At 40.5% G+C, this 14,976-nt stretch overlaps 1 protein-coding gene and 1 long non-coding RNA gene across 4 annotated transcripts in view; one reads left to right on the top strand and one right to left on the bottom strand.

The window, feature by feature from the left end:
* Positions 1-6,610, top strand: part of slc12a1 (solute carrier family 12 member 1) — a 126,114-nt gene extending 119,504 nt beyond the window's left edge. For both annotated transcript variants that reach the window (XM_041178415.1, XM_041178414.1), the window contains 4 exons: positions 3,946-4,032; positions 5,868-6,003; positions 6,113-6,180; positions 6,475-6,610. In XM_041178415.1, the coding sequence (XP_041034349.1) occupies positions 3,946-4,032; positions 5,868-6,003; positions 6,113-6,180; positions 6,475-6,610 (427 nt within the window). The remainder of the gene's footprint in view (positions 1-3,945; positions 4,033-5,867; positions 6,004-6,112; positions 6,181-6,474) is intronic.
* Positions 1-14,976, bottom strand: part of LOC121272035 — a 105,084-nt gene that overhangs the window by 74,545 nt on the left and 15,563 nt on the right. The gene's annotated exons all lie outside the window — the stretch shown is intronic.

The following is a 14,976-nucleotide window of genomic DNA, read 5'->3' as shown; positions in this document are numbered from 1 at the left end:
GCTGTCTAGGTGCATGGCAATAATTCTGAGGTCAAGGAAAGTGTGGTGAAGAGGTACAACTGGGCAACCATATGGGAGCTAACTTGTATTTAAGGAGAAATTGAAGGGAGCCACGAATGATTCCCTGGGAACTCGGTGGTAATCGTTTGAGTTGGAGGAGAAGCCATTGCTGGAAACTTGCGTAGGTCCACTCCTAAATGCAGTAATGAAGGGCAGTCCCACTGAGATGAACCATGGGGAAGGATGACACTGATTGACAATGTCAAGCACTGCAGAGAAGCCAAGGAGGGATGATATATCTGGGTTGCAGTTAGGGCAGATTATCATTAGTGACTTGTAATAGTTGGTGCTCTGGGCAAACGGAAGAGGTTCAAGCAAGGAGACTGTAGGCAAGCACACAACTGAAAGGCAACAACATGTTAAAGACAGACGAGAGGAGTAGAGGGAACAGATAGTTTAAAGATGGGCTTTTTGATTGTGGCTTTGGAAAAACAAGGGACAGTATGCAGATTGAGTGAGTAATTAACAATATCAGCACAAGGGACATAAAATGTTGATTCAAGAGGGGACCAGGGAGAAATATAAATAAATTTGAAGGAGATGAGGAAGCTGCATGATTGAAGGTTGATGGGATAAATGCAGGTCTGGGAAGTGTTTGACAATGGGGGTATTGGAGGTTTCAGGGAAAGTTGTGTGGATTTTGATATTCATGGAGCCAAAAATCCATGAGATCCTAGGTTTTGGCTTTGAAGATGGAATATGTGAGAGAGTGGGACTTGAAGCAATTTGTTGTGGTTCAGAGATGGATAATTGTGCTGCTAAAGACAGATGTGCTTGGCTGCTCTTTAAAATATTTGCCTTGGTATGAAATGGAGCACTAGAGAATGCATATATAGTGCTTATCGCCCATCAGTTCCTTCGTAGTTGTGGGACTCTTGCCAGATTGACCGATATCAGCTTGGGATCTAGGACTGAACTTAATGACACCCCCCTGAGGTGAGTTTGGAGGCAGTGGCATTTAATTGGGTAAGAGGGTGTAGTGTTGGGATTCTATCGCTTTCCCGCCTCTGCCCCAATTCGACAGCCTTCTTAACTGGAAGTCAATTGAGGCCCTTTAAGTGGAAAATTAATGTCCTGCTGCCATTGGTATTCAACCAGTGGTGGGCGAGGGGGTCGCCACACAGGAAGCCCAAAAAAAACAAACCACATCAGGTTTGCTTGTGGGCCCCTTGTCGGGTGGTGATGGTTGGGGGTGGTGATGTCGCGCCTTAATATGCATGATCGAGGGACCTGACATTGAGAAGGAGGGATGGCTGTCGAAAGGCACTTTCCCTGCCCTTGCCTCCGACCTCCACTTATCCTTCTCGTGACCCACTTCCCTGTGCCCCACAACCTCTGTGCTGCCCTAAATTCACCTTTGGCTTGGGGTCCCTTGTTGATCCTAGACTCCTATGCATTACTGGCTGCTGCCACTGCCCCTCCTGCCCTTACTCTCTGGGAAGGCCTGACGTCAGTCACTTAAGTGCCTGCGGGTTCTCCAGCCGGTGGGTGAGATCCCTGTCACAGACATTAAATTCTGCCCTAGTTGTGTAATCCAGGATTGTGGCATGGCTCTGGTGATGCACTTTGTTATGTATTTATTAGTTTACAGGGTATGTAACTGGATAATGATCTTTACATCAACTATGTGAAAATGCAGTTATATTTTCAATGTTTGTAAGTACAGCAAAATTCCTATGGTTTGATTTGCTATAAATGAGCACTCCTGTGCTAGTTTACAAAATGGAATTTGCATGTTAATGCTCATTGATGGTATTCTTTCTTAAATGTGCACATTGATACCATTTCCACAATTCCTCAAAACTACCTTGGGAAATCTCCACAATATTTAGATTTAAAGAAAAGTACAGTGATCTGTTGCAAAGAACATTTAATGGATAAGCAAAATTTTAGTAAATTGTCTGTTGCTCTGTTCAGCAAATGCTATAATGCATACAAGATTTCCTGTTACTGCCAGCAACTCCCAGCTGCTTGTCTTTTACAGACAGATTTTTAAAAATCACCTTTACATTAAAATGGTCAATTTCAATTGTCAAATAGATAAGTGAGGGTTTGATTGCCACAGGATAGATCTAAGAACTCTGATGGAAATGAGGGAAGAAATATCAAGAGATCCTAAAATTTATATTTCAGATCTCTATTGAGAGTAGAAGGGTACGAAGATGGGTAGACAGTAGAAAATCTGATCTATAAACTGGTTATAGGCGAGAGAATAGGAAGCAGAAATGAAGGAAAGTTTCTCGAGTGTAGTTGTAGCTGGGTAGCAGTGTCCCCTGTTATAGGACAGTTTCTATTTACTGTGTACACCACCTGATCTATATATAGAGTTGGAGGAGGTGATGCCAAGTTTGCAGATAATAAAATAAGAGACATTGTAGTTCACCAGACAAATATTGGGATGGTGGGATTATTTTGAGGAGAATTGAGGAAACTGGACCTGTATTCTCTAGAGTTTAGAAGAATGAGAGGTGATCTCATTGAAACTTACAAAATTCTTACAGGGCGTGACAGGGTAGATGTGGCTAGGATTTTTCCCCTGGCTGGTGATTCTAGAACCAGGGGACAGTCTCAGAATAAGGGTAGGCCATTTAAGACCGAGGTGAGGAGGAATTTCTTCAGAGGGTGGTGAATCTTTAGAATTCTCTACCCCAGAGGGCAGTGGCAGCTTAAATCATTGAGCATGTTCAAGACAGAAATCGATAGATTTCTAGATACTAATGACATCGAGGAATATAGGGATAGTGGGAAAAATAGTGTAAGAGGTAGATGATCAGCCATGGTCAGTTTGAATGACGGAGCAGGCTCAAATGACCTATTCCTGCCCCTATTTCCTATGATCCTAATTCTGAGCTGCAAGGAGATTTTGGTAAGACTGTGGAATTGGCTATAAACTGGGAGATGGAATTGTGTGACAGTAATATGGAGGTGGTACACTTTGGTTAAAAAGTACACTGTGACTCCTAACACCAGCCTTATTTGAGCATGTGCAGTGAAGTCGATTACATCATCAAAAGAGTGTCAGGAGTTAAAGTTAAATGAAAATCCTTCATCTAAAAGTTTACCCCAGTAGTTAGTCTTACAACAAATGCTAAAGCACAAGTGACTAAAGTGGTTTAAGAACAGAGGATATATGCAAACCAAAGTTAAGTTCTGGAGCTTGCAGATATTTGTTATTTACTTGTTGGACAATGTTATGCAAAATATGATGAGCAGGTCTATTGAATGTCATAAAGGGTGATTTTGCGATCTTGTGAGCTCAGTGGGGAAGACATGCTCAAAAGGAATGTGAATAAGAGATTAAAACCTAGACTTTCCACTTGGACAAAATCCTGAATGAGAATGTGGAGCGTGTTGTCTATCTCCATTGCAGTTTCCAGGGTCAGTCAGTGCAGGAATGCTCCCTCTAGTGTTTGTGTAAGTAGATGCAGTGTAAAAAAAAAAAAATTAATATGATATAATTATACTCTGGGTGATGTGAAAGAGCAAAGGATTTAGTGGTTCAGATTCAAAAGATATTAAAAGCAGCACCTCTTGTGGATAAGACCATAAGAAAAATTAATGGAATACTTACTTTTATGTAAAGGTATAGACTATATGAAAGTTGAGATATAATGGCAAGTCTATATAAACCCTGAATAAGTCCGAGTTGGGATACATGCAATTTTGAGCCCCACACTTTAGGAAAGATGTTGAACCAATAGTGAGTGCTCAGTGCAGGTTTGCTAATAGGCACTTAGAATTAAGATTGCTGCTTATATGGAGGTTAAACACCCATAGATCGGTTAGGTTGAACTGTCTGATTCTGCTATAGTTTATCTGGTATAGAAATGATATTTAAAAGCAGTATACGTTTTATCATATTTTGTTCCTCTTGCTTCTGTACAGAATGGCTGCACTTCTAGGAAAATTCAGGATTCAGTGCGCTGACATCAAGGTCATCGGAGACATTAACATGAAGCCAAGCAAAGAGAGGTAGGCAGAGTCTGAATTTTTTTTCAATAGCTTGTAACTGTTAAATGGAGATTCCTGTAAGTTTTAGACAATCTGCAGCAGCACAGAATATTAGTGTTGATGTTTATGAATCATGAATGGGAATGGTATGTGTGTTCTTGTCATAAATCCCACAGACACTAACTTAAAAACTAGGGGCTTGTTTCCACCATAGGCCATGCTCTCTTATTGCTGTAAATGATGTTGCAGATGGATTCTAAATCTTACTGAAGCATACAGGGCAGGATCTTCTGCCTGTCTTTCAGGATTGGGCACGGACGGGCACAGAGTCGATCGCCACCTATGATCGGCTGCGTGCCGCCCTTTTACATGGGTGGGCCAATTAAGGACCGCCCAGCCTGACATGTGCATGGTAGCGCTCAGAGCTACCTGTGTGGGCGGGGGGAGGAGGGAGAGTCAGGGCACGGAGCTGCCTCAGATTAAGTTCAGTTTTAAAGTTTGGGAAAAAGAATAAAATGATTCAGACATGTCCCCCTCATGTGATAGTGTCACATGAGCTGGGACATGTTTATGAATTGTCAAAAACATTTTTATTTCTTTAATAAAACCTTCATGAAACCTCGTCCCACCCGTGGATGAGGTTTCATGCAAAATGCGAAGGCCGCTTGGCCTTTTCACCTGCCCGCCAACCTTAAGGTTGGTCGGGCACCCTTGCCAATTGTCTGAATTGGTTCATTAATGGCCTTAACAGGCCTTTGACAGTTCGGCAGGCGTGCAGCCGACTCCGATGTACACCCGCCGAGCGAAAGATCAGAATGATGCGCGGTGACATTAGGACACCTGTCCCCGCACGCTGAAGAGAAAATTCTGCCTATAGGATTCTGAGGGGGCTTGACAGGGTACACATTGAGAGGATGTTTGCCCTGTGGGGGAATCTAGAACTAAGGGACACAGTTTAAAAATAAGGGGTCTCCCGTTTAAGACAGGTGAGGATTTCTTCTCTCAGAAGGCCATTAATCTTTGGAATTGTCTATGCCAGGGAGCAGTGGAGGTTGGGTCATTGAATATATTCAAGGCTGAATTAGACAGATATTTGAGCTACGAGGGAGCTAGAGTTATGGGGGGAAAGCAGGAAAGTAGTGTTAAGGCGACAGTCAGATCAGCCATGATTCTATTAAATGGTGTAGCAGGCTCGAGGGGCCGAATTGCCTACTCCTGCTCCAACTTCTCATGTGATTATGTAAATCTGGGGAAGGGAAATAAAGGAAGTGTTGTCTGAGGAAAACCGCATTCCTATTCTTCTGGAGTGTTCTTGAGAGTTCCACACATCCATCTCAGTCTGGATGTCATGTTTTGTTACAGGTGTAAAACAGAAATAAAGACAGTTATTGCATGCTGGAAGAGGACACCTGACCTCATTGAGGAATAGCTCACAACTGTGAGGGATAGAAGGAGAATGGAAAATATAAACTCCAATGTTCAGCTTGTAAAATTTTACACTTCTTAAAATTACTTGATCTAAAAAAACATAGCTAAAGATGAGAAACTCCCAATTCAAGCACAAGCTTTTATTTTTTTAAGTTTGGGGGAACCATCTGTATTGAGAAGACTAAATGTTTGTAACTACAGTGTGAAATATAAATTGTCTTGAGGGTACTCTGCAGTGTTTGATTTATCCAATGTTTGATATCTGCAGTAAAAGTTGAAAGTACAGCACTTGTTCAATAGTCTTCAAATTGGCTATGATCAAATTGTTTTATAATTGCAACATTTTACTGAACAAAAATGGAACTCTATCATTAGTTATGGAATTACATCTGGCTCCTTTGACTGATAATTGTAATGATTGATTACAGCTGGAAAACATTTGAGGAATTGATTGAACCATACCAACTGCATGAGGGTTCCAAGGATCCTGCAACTGCAGAGATACTGCAGAAAGAATATCCATGGAAAATTACTGATGCTGAGCTGGAGAGATTTAAAGACAAGGTGGGCAAAAAATTGACTAAAAATATAAATTATGTCCCTGAATTGTTTATGAATTATGGTCAACATAAATGTGCATGTAGTTACAGTGACTTTTTGCTTTAAATTAAAGACATATCGGCAGGTCAGACTCAATGAGCTTCTGCAGGAGAACTCCCGATCTGCCAATATAATTGTTGTGTAAGTAAAATCCTATGGACATTACACCAAAATCAAATAATTAGGCACTGATTATAATAGGAAACAGTAAGGATTGTTCTTAGTGTTTAGGTTAATGTAACAACAGATTCAAAATTATATTTTGCACTCCTATTTTTAGTGGTGAAAGTAGATATGATTATAGCCTATATATTGGGAAAGTAATTGCTATAAATTCTACTTCTGTATTCCTAGAAATACATAGCCTGTATTAGCCACAAATGGATTATTCCAACTTTTTTTAAACTTAACTTTTCACTTTCTTTCACACACTAGGAGCTTGCCAATCGCAAGGAAGGAAGCTGTATCAAGTTACCTTTATATGGCTTGGTTGGAGATTCTTTCTAGAAACCTGCCTCCTGTCATAATGATCAGAGGAAATCACAAGAATGTTCTTACCTTCTACTCCTAGCAGAAAGTTAGCTGTCAAGGCTACAGCAAATGCCGCATTCATTGCAGCACTTATTTATCACTTAGCATATTTGACAGTTGCTTAAAAAAGGCAACACTTGATTTATGCGGCAAACAGACTTTATTCTAGTTCATGATTTCCTGCTCCATTTCACAAATAATGTCGCTAGTTAGTCTTCTAAAATTACATTTTCATGTTTGGTCACCATGGCATGTAATAGTCTGATTAATAGAACTCTGCATTTTAAGACAGTTCTCCAATTACTAATTTTACAAAGATGGAATAACATTTCCCCCTTGTGCAGCCATTATATTAAATAGATAATATACTCATTGTTAGTCATTGTGTAGATCCAAAATTGTTCAGCCTTAAGATCTTCAAGGGGTTTCTGGTTTCCATTGTTACTGTTTGATATTTCCATTAACTCAGTTTAAATCATGGTTTTGTTGGATATTTTGATTTAATTATGTACGCTATTATTCAACTTAATGAGCATATACACAAGAACCACAGGTTGTGAAAAGTCGGTTGGTGCTGTCTGACAGTCTTATTCAGGAGCACAATCCAACTGAAGTGGAAATGAGAAAGGAGACAAGATGTACAGATTTGTGAAATTAAGGAAGAAAGATGCGCAAAGATAGTAGAACAGAGCAGAATGAAGAGAGAATGGTGTGAAATTTCTTAAAGGGCATGAGAAATCATTTATACTTTGGAGGGATTTCTTGCAATATGTCACAAATATTCATGTTGCTCACATTCAATGTATTTGACTGTGACTTATGAAAATAACAATGTAATCTGCAAAACATGTCAGAGTTGAAATAAATGGTAGTAGAATTTAACTTTGTTACTCTCTACCTTCTTCCAAATAGCGGAATTTACAAAAGATATTGCTGTCTACTTTTTCCACCAAAGTACTATTTTTAAAATGTTCATTAAATGAGTCCAGATTCAAAAACCATTATATTATAATTTTAGCCGCCAATCTCTTTGTCCAACTAAAAATAGGCTTGTGGTATATGTTCGCCTTCAGAAAATGTCAATACATTATGACACTAGGTGTCAGTTTCATGATTTTAAAAAATGGACAAGTTTAGAAATTGGTTGTGAAAAGTAATTGTGGGAACATTTTTACAAGTTATGTCCACTAACACCTGGCAAACTTTACAACACTCCAGTTATCTATATGTTTGCCATTATATTATTCATCTGAGCTGAAAGTTTGTAAGTTCAAGCACCACTCCAGGGGTTGAACAAAAATCTGGGCTAATATTCTAGTGCAATACTACATAGCACTGCGTGATTGGAGATGGCACTCTTGAGTGTCAGTCGTGGCTCAGTTTGTAGCACATTTGCTTCTGAATTGCAAGGTTCTATGTTCAAATCCCACTCCAGCTTCAGAATAAAAGTTGGGGCTGACATTTCAGTGCAGTACTGGGGAAGCACTGCACTGTCAGAGGGTGCTGTATTTTGGATGAGATGTAAAAACAAAGTTCCATCAGGGTGAATGTGGAAGATCCCATAACACTATTTTGAAGTGCAAGGCAGTTATCCCCAGTGCCTTGGCCAAAATTTATCCCTCAATCAACATCACAAAAAACAGATTATCACATTGCTGTCTGTGGGAGTTTACTGAGCACAAATTGGCTGCTACATTATAACAGAAACTACACTTCAAAATGCTTTACAGCCAATGACATCTGGTGTTCATCAAAAGCTCTATATAATTGCAAGTTTTTTTTCTTTAGATTGAACATTAAACAGAGGCTAAGGATTTCTGTTCAGATGGATATGAAAGCTCCAATAGCATTTCTTTTAAAGAAAAGCTGAGTTCAGCCAAAGTATCTGCTGACATTGTTCAACCAACATCAAGCAAGATTAATCGATCATTCTTAGTGCTATTTCTGAGATCTTACTTTGCAAATTGCCATTCTTTTCTACAGCACCATAGTAAAATACTTCATGAGCTGCGAGGCACTTTGGGACATTTGAGGTGTTATATAATTTCAGATCCTTTCCATTGGTTTCAGTTGTCTTTTTTTTTAAAAAAAAAGGAATCATGATCTGTTGATGAATATGGCATTTTTTTTATATTCGTTGATGGGTTGTGGACATCGCTGGCTAGGCAAACATTTATTGCCCATCCCTAATTGCCCTTGAGGTGATGGTGAGCTGCCTTCTTGAACAGCTGCAGTCCATGTGGTGAGTTCACTTGGTGGGCAGAGCCTGGCTCACGTAGAGGCACAGAGAACTGGAGCCCGTGAGGCATATGGGGCTACCAGCAGTCGGTGGAATCCACAGATTTGTCCCAAGCTTTATTTTAAAAATTGTTTTATTGTTAATCTGCATTGCTGGGTAAAGGGAGTAATAGCAATAACCAATCCTAAATCTAAGGCTGGGTTTGGATTTTGTGTATGATACTGCAATTAAACCCTCTTCAATATTTAAATACGTCATTCTGTACTGCTAAGTGTCTCACTTATGTATTTTAAAGATGAGTATTTCTGGGCTGGTGACAGCAAACTGTCATCATTCAAGCATTTCAAGCACGTTATGACTTTAATTATTCACCTTTTACTTTCCTCCCAATTCTGCCCTTATTCTGGAAGTTTGTTGTAGAAATAGAATTTACACCAAAAAATAACTGAGGAGCAATCTCATTTGGCCATTGTCACTTTTGAATAATCTGCTTCATGATTTATCTAATAGTTCACAAATGACTGAAGTGAGTCCCCTCATTATTTCCAAGCATTCCCAGGGACAATGGCCTACCAGAAGTGGGGTGAGGGCATCAAACACTCTCCAAAATGCACAGTTATCAGTCCCGGCCATCTTAATTCACCTGAACTTCCATTCCAGAGTGACAGATGCTTCCTCCACTGAACTGTCAAAGACGCATGAACTGCTAAGTATTCTGTTTGATTTAATATTTGTATAAGTGCACTACTCTTTTGAATTATCTGTCTTGGCTACGTGTTGTGTGATTGATGTTGCGATAGACCTTTCAGAGGTGAGTGTGTGAATAAATAATATTCCTTGTTTAAATCCATGAAAGACTGCTGCTGGTGGCTTTTAAATTAACCACATACCAAATGGCAGGGTCGGGTGTTGGGAACACACACAACCTTATCAAAATTGAACCATGCTGATTGTGGACAGGAGGGAAAGAGAATTGGAGGTTTCAGTCCATCTCTCTCCCCTGTCTGTTATGATAGATTTGGATTGATTATAGCACAGGGCTACACAGTGACAGAAACTAGATTTAAAATAAGAGACTTAGGCTGAAGGTTAATCCCTCGTCTGTGCTGTCTTGTCATTAACTTCCCCACACAGTCACAATCTTGCTTGTGGCTCCAGAATAATTTGCCCACGGTGTAATTCTTCTCATGTTAATCATTTCTATTGATGCGGATTCAAATACCTGCTCATTGATCACTTTTCATTAATTTTCATTTATTGCCCAAACTCCCTCACTTGTCATACTTTAATATTAGAAGTTCAGTTTTCATAACACACCAGTTAATTTCTACTTTACAGGTTTTCAAAAACTGCTTGATGCTGTTAAATGTCTCTTACTATCAAATCAAAGAAGCTAAAAAATTTAATTGTATGATAGCATTAGACTATCCTCATAAGCGCAGAATCTAAATTTTCCCTTTCTGTTGTTCAGTTTTTAGGATGCCCTTTTCTCCGATTTGTTGTTGATTTTGCCATCTTTGTATTCATTTTCAATCCATATTCAAAACTGACCTGATTTGCCCTCATTAGCACCTGTTCCAATCTGCCTTTTGCATCTGCAATCAGTATAGACCCACTTACATAACTTTGGCTGCTCATCAACTTTTGGTTGATCTTGAACCTAATTTCTAAATCACCCTCACAGTGCACTTTTTGTTTTAACTCTCCTGCCTGGTGAACCAGGCAGGATAACATTAAAATGGAGCGACTTGCTCAAAACTTTCCCACCCCAATCTGAACAAGAAACTGCGGATGCTGGAAATCCAAAACAAACAGAAATACCTGGAAAAACTCAGGTCTGGCAGCGTCGGCAGAGAAGAGCACAGTTGACGTTTCGAGTCCTCATGACCCTTCAACAGAACTGTCATGCGTGACAAGTGAGGGAGTTTGAGTTATGGACAGTAAATGAAAATTAATGAAAAGTGACCAATGAGGAGGTATTTGAATCCGCATCGAAAGAAATGATTAACATAAGAAAAATTACACTGTGGGCAAATTATTCTGGAGCCACAAGCAAGATTGTGACTGTGTGGGAAAGTTAATGACAAGACAGCACAGACGAGGAATTAACCTTCGTCCTTCAACAGAACTGTCACGAGGACTCGAAACTTGTGCTCTTCTCCACCGATGCTGCCAGACCTGCTGAGTTTTTCCAGGTATTTCTGTTTCTGTTTTTGTTGAAGAGACAAAGACTACCTCCTGAAATCAGCAGAGTGCTCTTTAATTGAAGCCTAATCTGCATTTTTAAGTCATCATGGTCAGATCTATGGGGGACGATCTTCCGGTTGGCGAGCAGGGGTGGGGCCCGCTCGCCGACGTGTAAAATGATGCGCGATGACATGTTGGGTGGAACTCCTGATGTCACCCTGCGTCATTTCCATTTTCAGATAAATGGGGGGGGCATAGCCGAACCAGCTGTGTGCCCGCCGACCTGTCAATGGCCTATCGAGGCCATTGACAAAGTAATTAACCTCAATAATGGACTTGACCGTTTAACCTTAAGGTCGGCGGGCAGGCCGGGAGCCCTGGTGGGCTTAAGAAAACGCATCAAACCTCATCCACGGGCGGGATGAGGTTTCATGAGGGTTTTAAAATATTTAATAAAGGTTTCAGTAAAAGTGATGGACATGTCCCAACTCATGTGACAGTGTCACATGAAAGGATAAGTCAGGGAAATTTTGCTATCATTTGTTTTAACACTTTTTAAAATTTGGAGCCAGTCTCCCTGAGGCAGCACTTAGCCTCAGTGAGATCAGTGCGCTCTTTCATGTGCATGCACGAAAGAGCACACTCTCAGCTGAGGGACCCCCCTCAGGAAACATAGCACTTCCTGACAGATGTCACGCTGGGCGGGCCTTAATTGGTCCACCCATGTAAAATGGCGGCACACCCCCAATCGAGGGCACCAATCGGAGGCGCGCCTGCCCACACCCACTCCTGCATTCCACCACCCCCCCTTAATGGGAGGAAACTTTTGCCCATGATTTCAATCTGACTGCTCCAAGTCATACATGCTAGAAACAGCAGTCTGGGACAGAAGAGGCCCAACAAGACATTTCTTTTTAAAAATCTGTTTCCCTACAGACCTTAGCAACCAGTAAGATCACCTGTGCAATTTCCTCAAACTCCTATAATAAGAACAGAAAATGCTGGAAAAACTCAGCAGGTCAGGCAGCATCTGTGGAGAGAGAAACAGTTAACATTTCGAGTCCAGATGACTCCACATCAACTCTGTTTCTCTATCCACAAACACTGGCAGACCTGAGTTTTTCCAGCATTTTCTGTTTATATTTCAGATTTCCAGCATCTGTGGTATTTTACTTTTATTTTAGTCTTCAAACTGTTTGGTTGCCATTTTCCTATCTCAGTCAATATTAACAAAAACAATAATTCCAGAAAAAAAATCACAATTTATCTACAAAACTAGTCATCTAATCTTAGAAATGCTGGCAAACACATTTCTGCACAACATCTTCAGTCCCTAATTTTAATATATCACTTTGAGATTTGGATGCGGTGAGGGATTCAGCAAATGCTATGTGTGGCATGCCATTAATGTTTGTGTTCACCTTGCTCCTTTCAGCTGCAATGCTTAGTATGCACCATAGCAACCAGACAGATTTACAAATAGCAATGATGAAGTGGAAAAGATTTTGCTTTCTCTGCATTTTACGTCACTAAATAAAACTTCCTGTACTTCTCCTTTGTATTCACAAGGGGCTCTGATCTTGGGGTTGCAGTCCTGGTCAGACAAGCAATCAACACATCATGGTGAATCTGTTTGGTCATTAGATATCAAAAATAATCTTTTATGTTTAAAGAAATATTGGAAGGGAGAAGTGAAGCACAATCAAATGAAGTACTTGCATCTTAAGCGAAGCTACAAGGAAAAAGATGTACGTTCTTTCATGTAAATAACTGAGGATCAGAGTTTTGGGAGGGAAGAACTAAATTACTTGCGTTTCAAACAAGTTTTCTAGAAATAAGGAAATAGAAAATATTTGAGAGTTTTGTTTGTCCTGGTATCAGAAAGATTTAACATTTTTGTAATTTGCTGTGAAGAAATCTCTTATATTTACTTTGCAGCAGCCTAAATATTAATGATACAAAAATGTGTTACCATAGGAACCGTGTTCTGGGTCTCGTTCCCTGTAAATGAACAATGCGATAACCACCTGCTAATATATATTGAAGAGTGTCCCCCACCCAATGGAATTATAGTTGCTATTCTAACCTGAATGAAACCTATATAATAGTGAGAATGCTCAATGTACATTCATAATTAAATACATTGATATACATGTGTTAGGTCAGAGTTCATGCAATGGAGAATTCCCTAAACCATTATAGAAAGGCATAAACCAGTTATCTTACATCAAAAGGTAATCTGCTGTTAATTACATCCAGCAAATTACATCCCTCCCTATTTGACATTTTGAATACTGCCCCTCTCCCTATTCCCTCTCTATGCTATGAAAATATGACTTCCATGGGAGAGGGGTGAGGAGAAGCTTCACCCCTCTTCCTTTCCACAGCCTTGGCCTTCAATGATATCCAAAAGAAAAGAGTTCAAAAGCTCCCTGTAGTAGCAGTTACCCTCACAGGCTGGAGTATCTGCAATTGGCCAGGGTATATGCACCCTAATTCCATCTAACTCAAAGATGAATTATTAATACTAGTCTCAACATGTTCAAACTTAGCAAGAGACAGAATTCATACCACTACTACACACACAACAGCCCCTAATCTTTCGAGGTAGAATCTACACATACCAAGCACTGCTAATGATGCACGTTCAACCAGCTCCAAATCTGCTATTACTCTCTGGAGCTGAACATAAACTCTAGAAGAACACTTCCCAACCTCCTGAGCAGCTCCAAGTACAACTCCACTTTCTGCTCCACTGACACAAGTCAGTGAGCACGATTATTAGGAATGTGTCTTTAATGTTACCTTTAGGGGAGATGTTCTCTGGCAACCTTGGCACGCAAATTATAGGATGGCCAGTTCAAAATATTATGACGCCTGTTGGGTTTTGGGATCTGCTTTTTATACCTTTTGAATCAGTTATCTGAGGATTTATGTTGTGAATTTCACTATATTGAGCTTCACCAACTCTCCCACTTCTCATTCATTGTCTAATGTTTCAAAGGGCTGTTCTTGGCCTGGTGAGAGGGTTGGGAGAAGAAGCAATGATTCAGGGGGAGAGCACACATTCATCTCTCCTGGGTGAAAATCCTGAAGATTATGTTAGACCTGATAGACCCAAGAATACAACCAGTGGTCAAATACATCTCCTATCCAAGATTTTCAGCATTAATAAGGGCCAGAATGTTACGCTGGGCATGCGCCTGACACGCCCAAATGTGAAATGACGCATGATGACATTGAGCGTGCATCTCAATGTCATTGCGCAGTCTTGCGGTGTTTCGCTTGATGGGTGCGCGCCTACCGATAATTTTAAGGCCATTAACAACCTCATTAACTTGAAATTTACACTGCCTGTCCAAGCTAACGGTTGACGGGCAGGCCTTTACATTTTAGGAAACCTCATCCACAAGCGGGATGAAGTTTCCTAAAGCTGATACACATTTTTTATTATTTTGGAGTTAAAAACATACCCCATCTCGTGTGACAGAGTCACATGAGGGGACTTTTTTTAAACATTTTTACTGTATTAACTTTTTAAAAAGCGTGTCAATCTCCCTGACGCAGCTCCGTGCCTCAGGGAGATTGAAGTGATCTTTGGCACATGTGCAAACTGCACCACCAGTCCCATTCTCCCTCCTCCCCCTTCCCGCACAGGTAGCGCTCTGTGCTGCCACTCACGATCCACGCAGGGCTGGCCTTAATTGGCCCATCCACGTGAAATTGCGGTGTGGAGCCGATTGCAGGCAGTGGGAGGCTGCCCGAGCACCCCCACCAAGGGCAAAGTCCTGCCCATGGTTTTTTTTGTTATTTACAGGAAATCAACGCATCGTGCTATTTTGGCATAATGCAGTGAATGTGCCAACAAAGTTCTTCCAGTCAACCACTTGTAAGAAGACAAACATCCTTTGGGGCTAGCCAATCTAACTTAAGAGGAGTGAGGAAAGATGGTATCCCCAATTCAATGCAGTTACTCCCCC

Source organism: Carcharodon carcharias, chromosome 32 (assembly GCF_017639515.1).
Source record: "Carcharodon carcharias isolate sCarCar2 chromosome 32, sCarCar2.pri, whole genome shotgun sequence".
Classification (NCBI taxonomy): domain Eukaryota; kingdom Metazoa; phylum Chordata; class Chondrichthyes; order Lamniformes; family Lamnidae; genus Carcharodon; species Carcharodon carcharias.
Note: the sequence above shows the minus strand (reverse complement) of the source record. Positions and strands in the feature narration are given on the sequence as shown.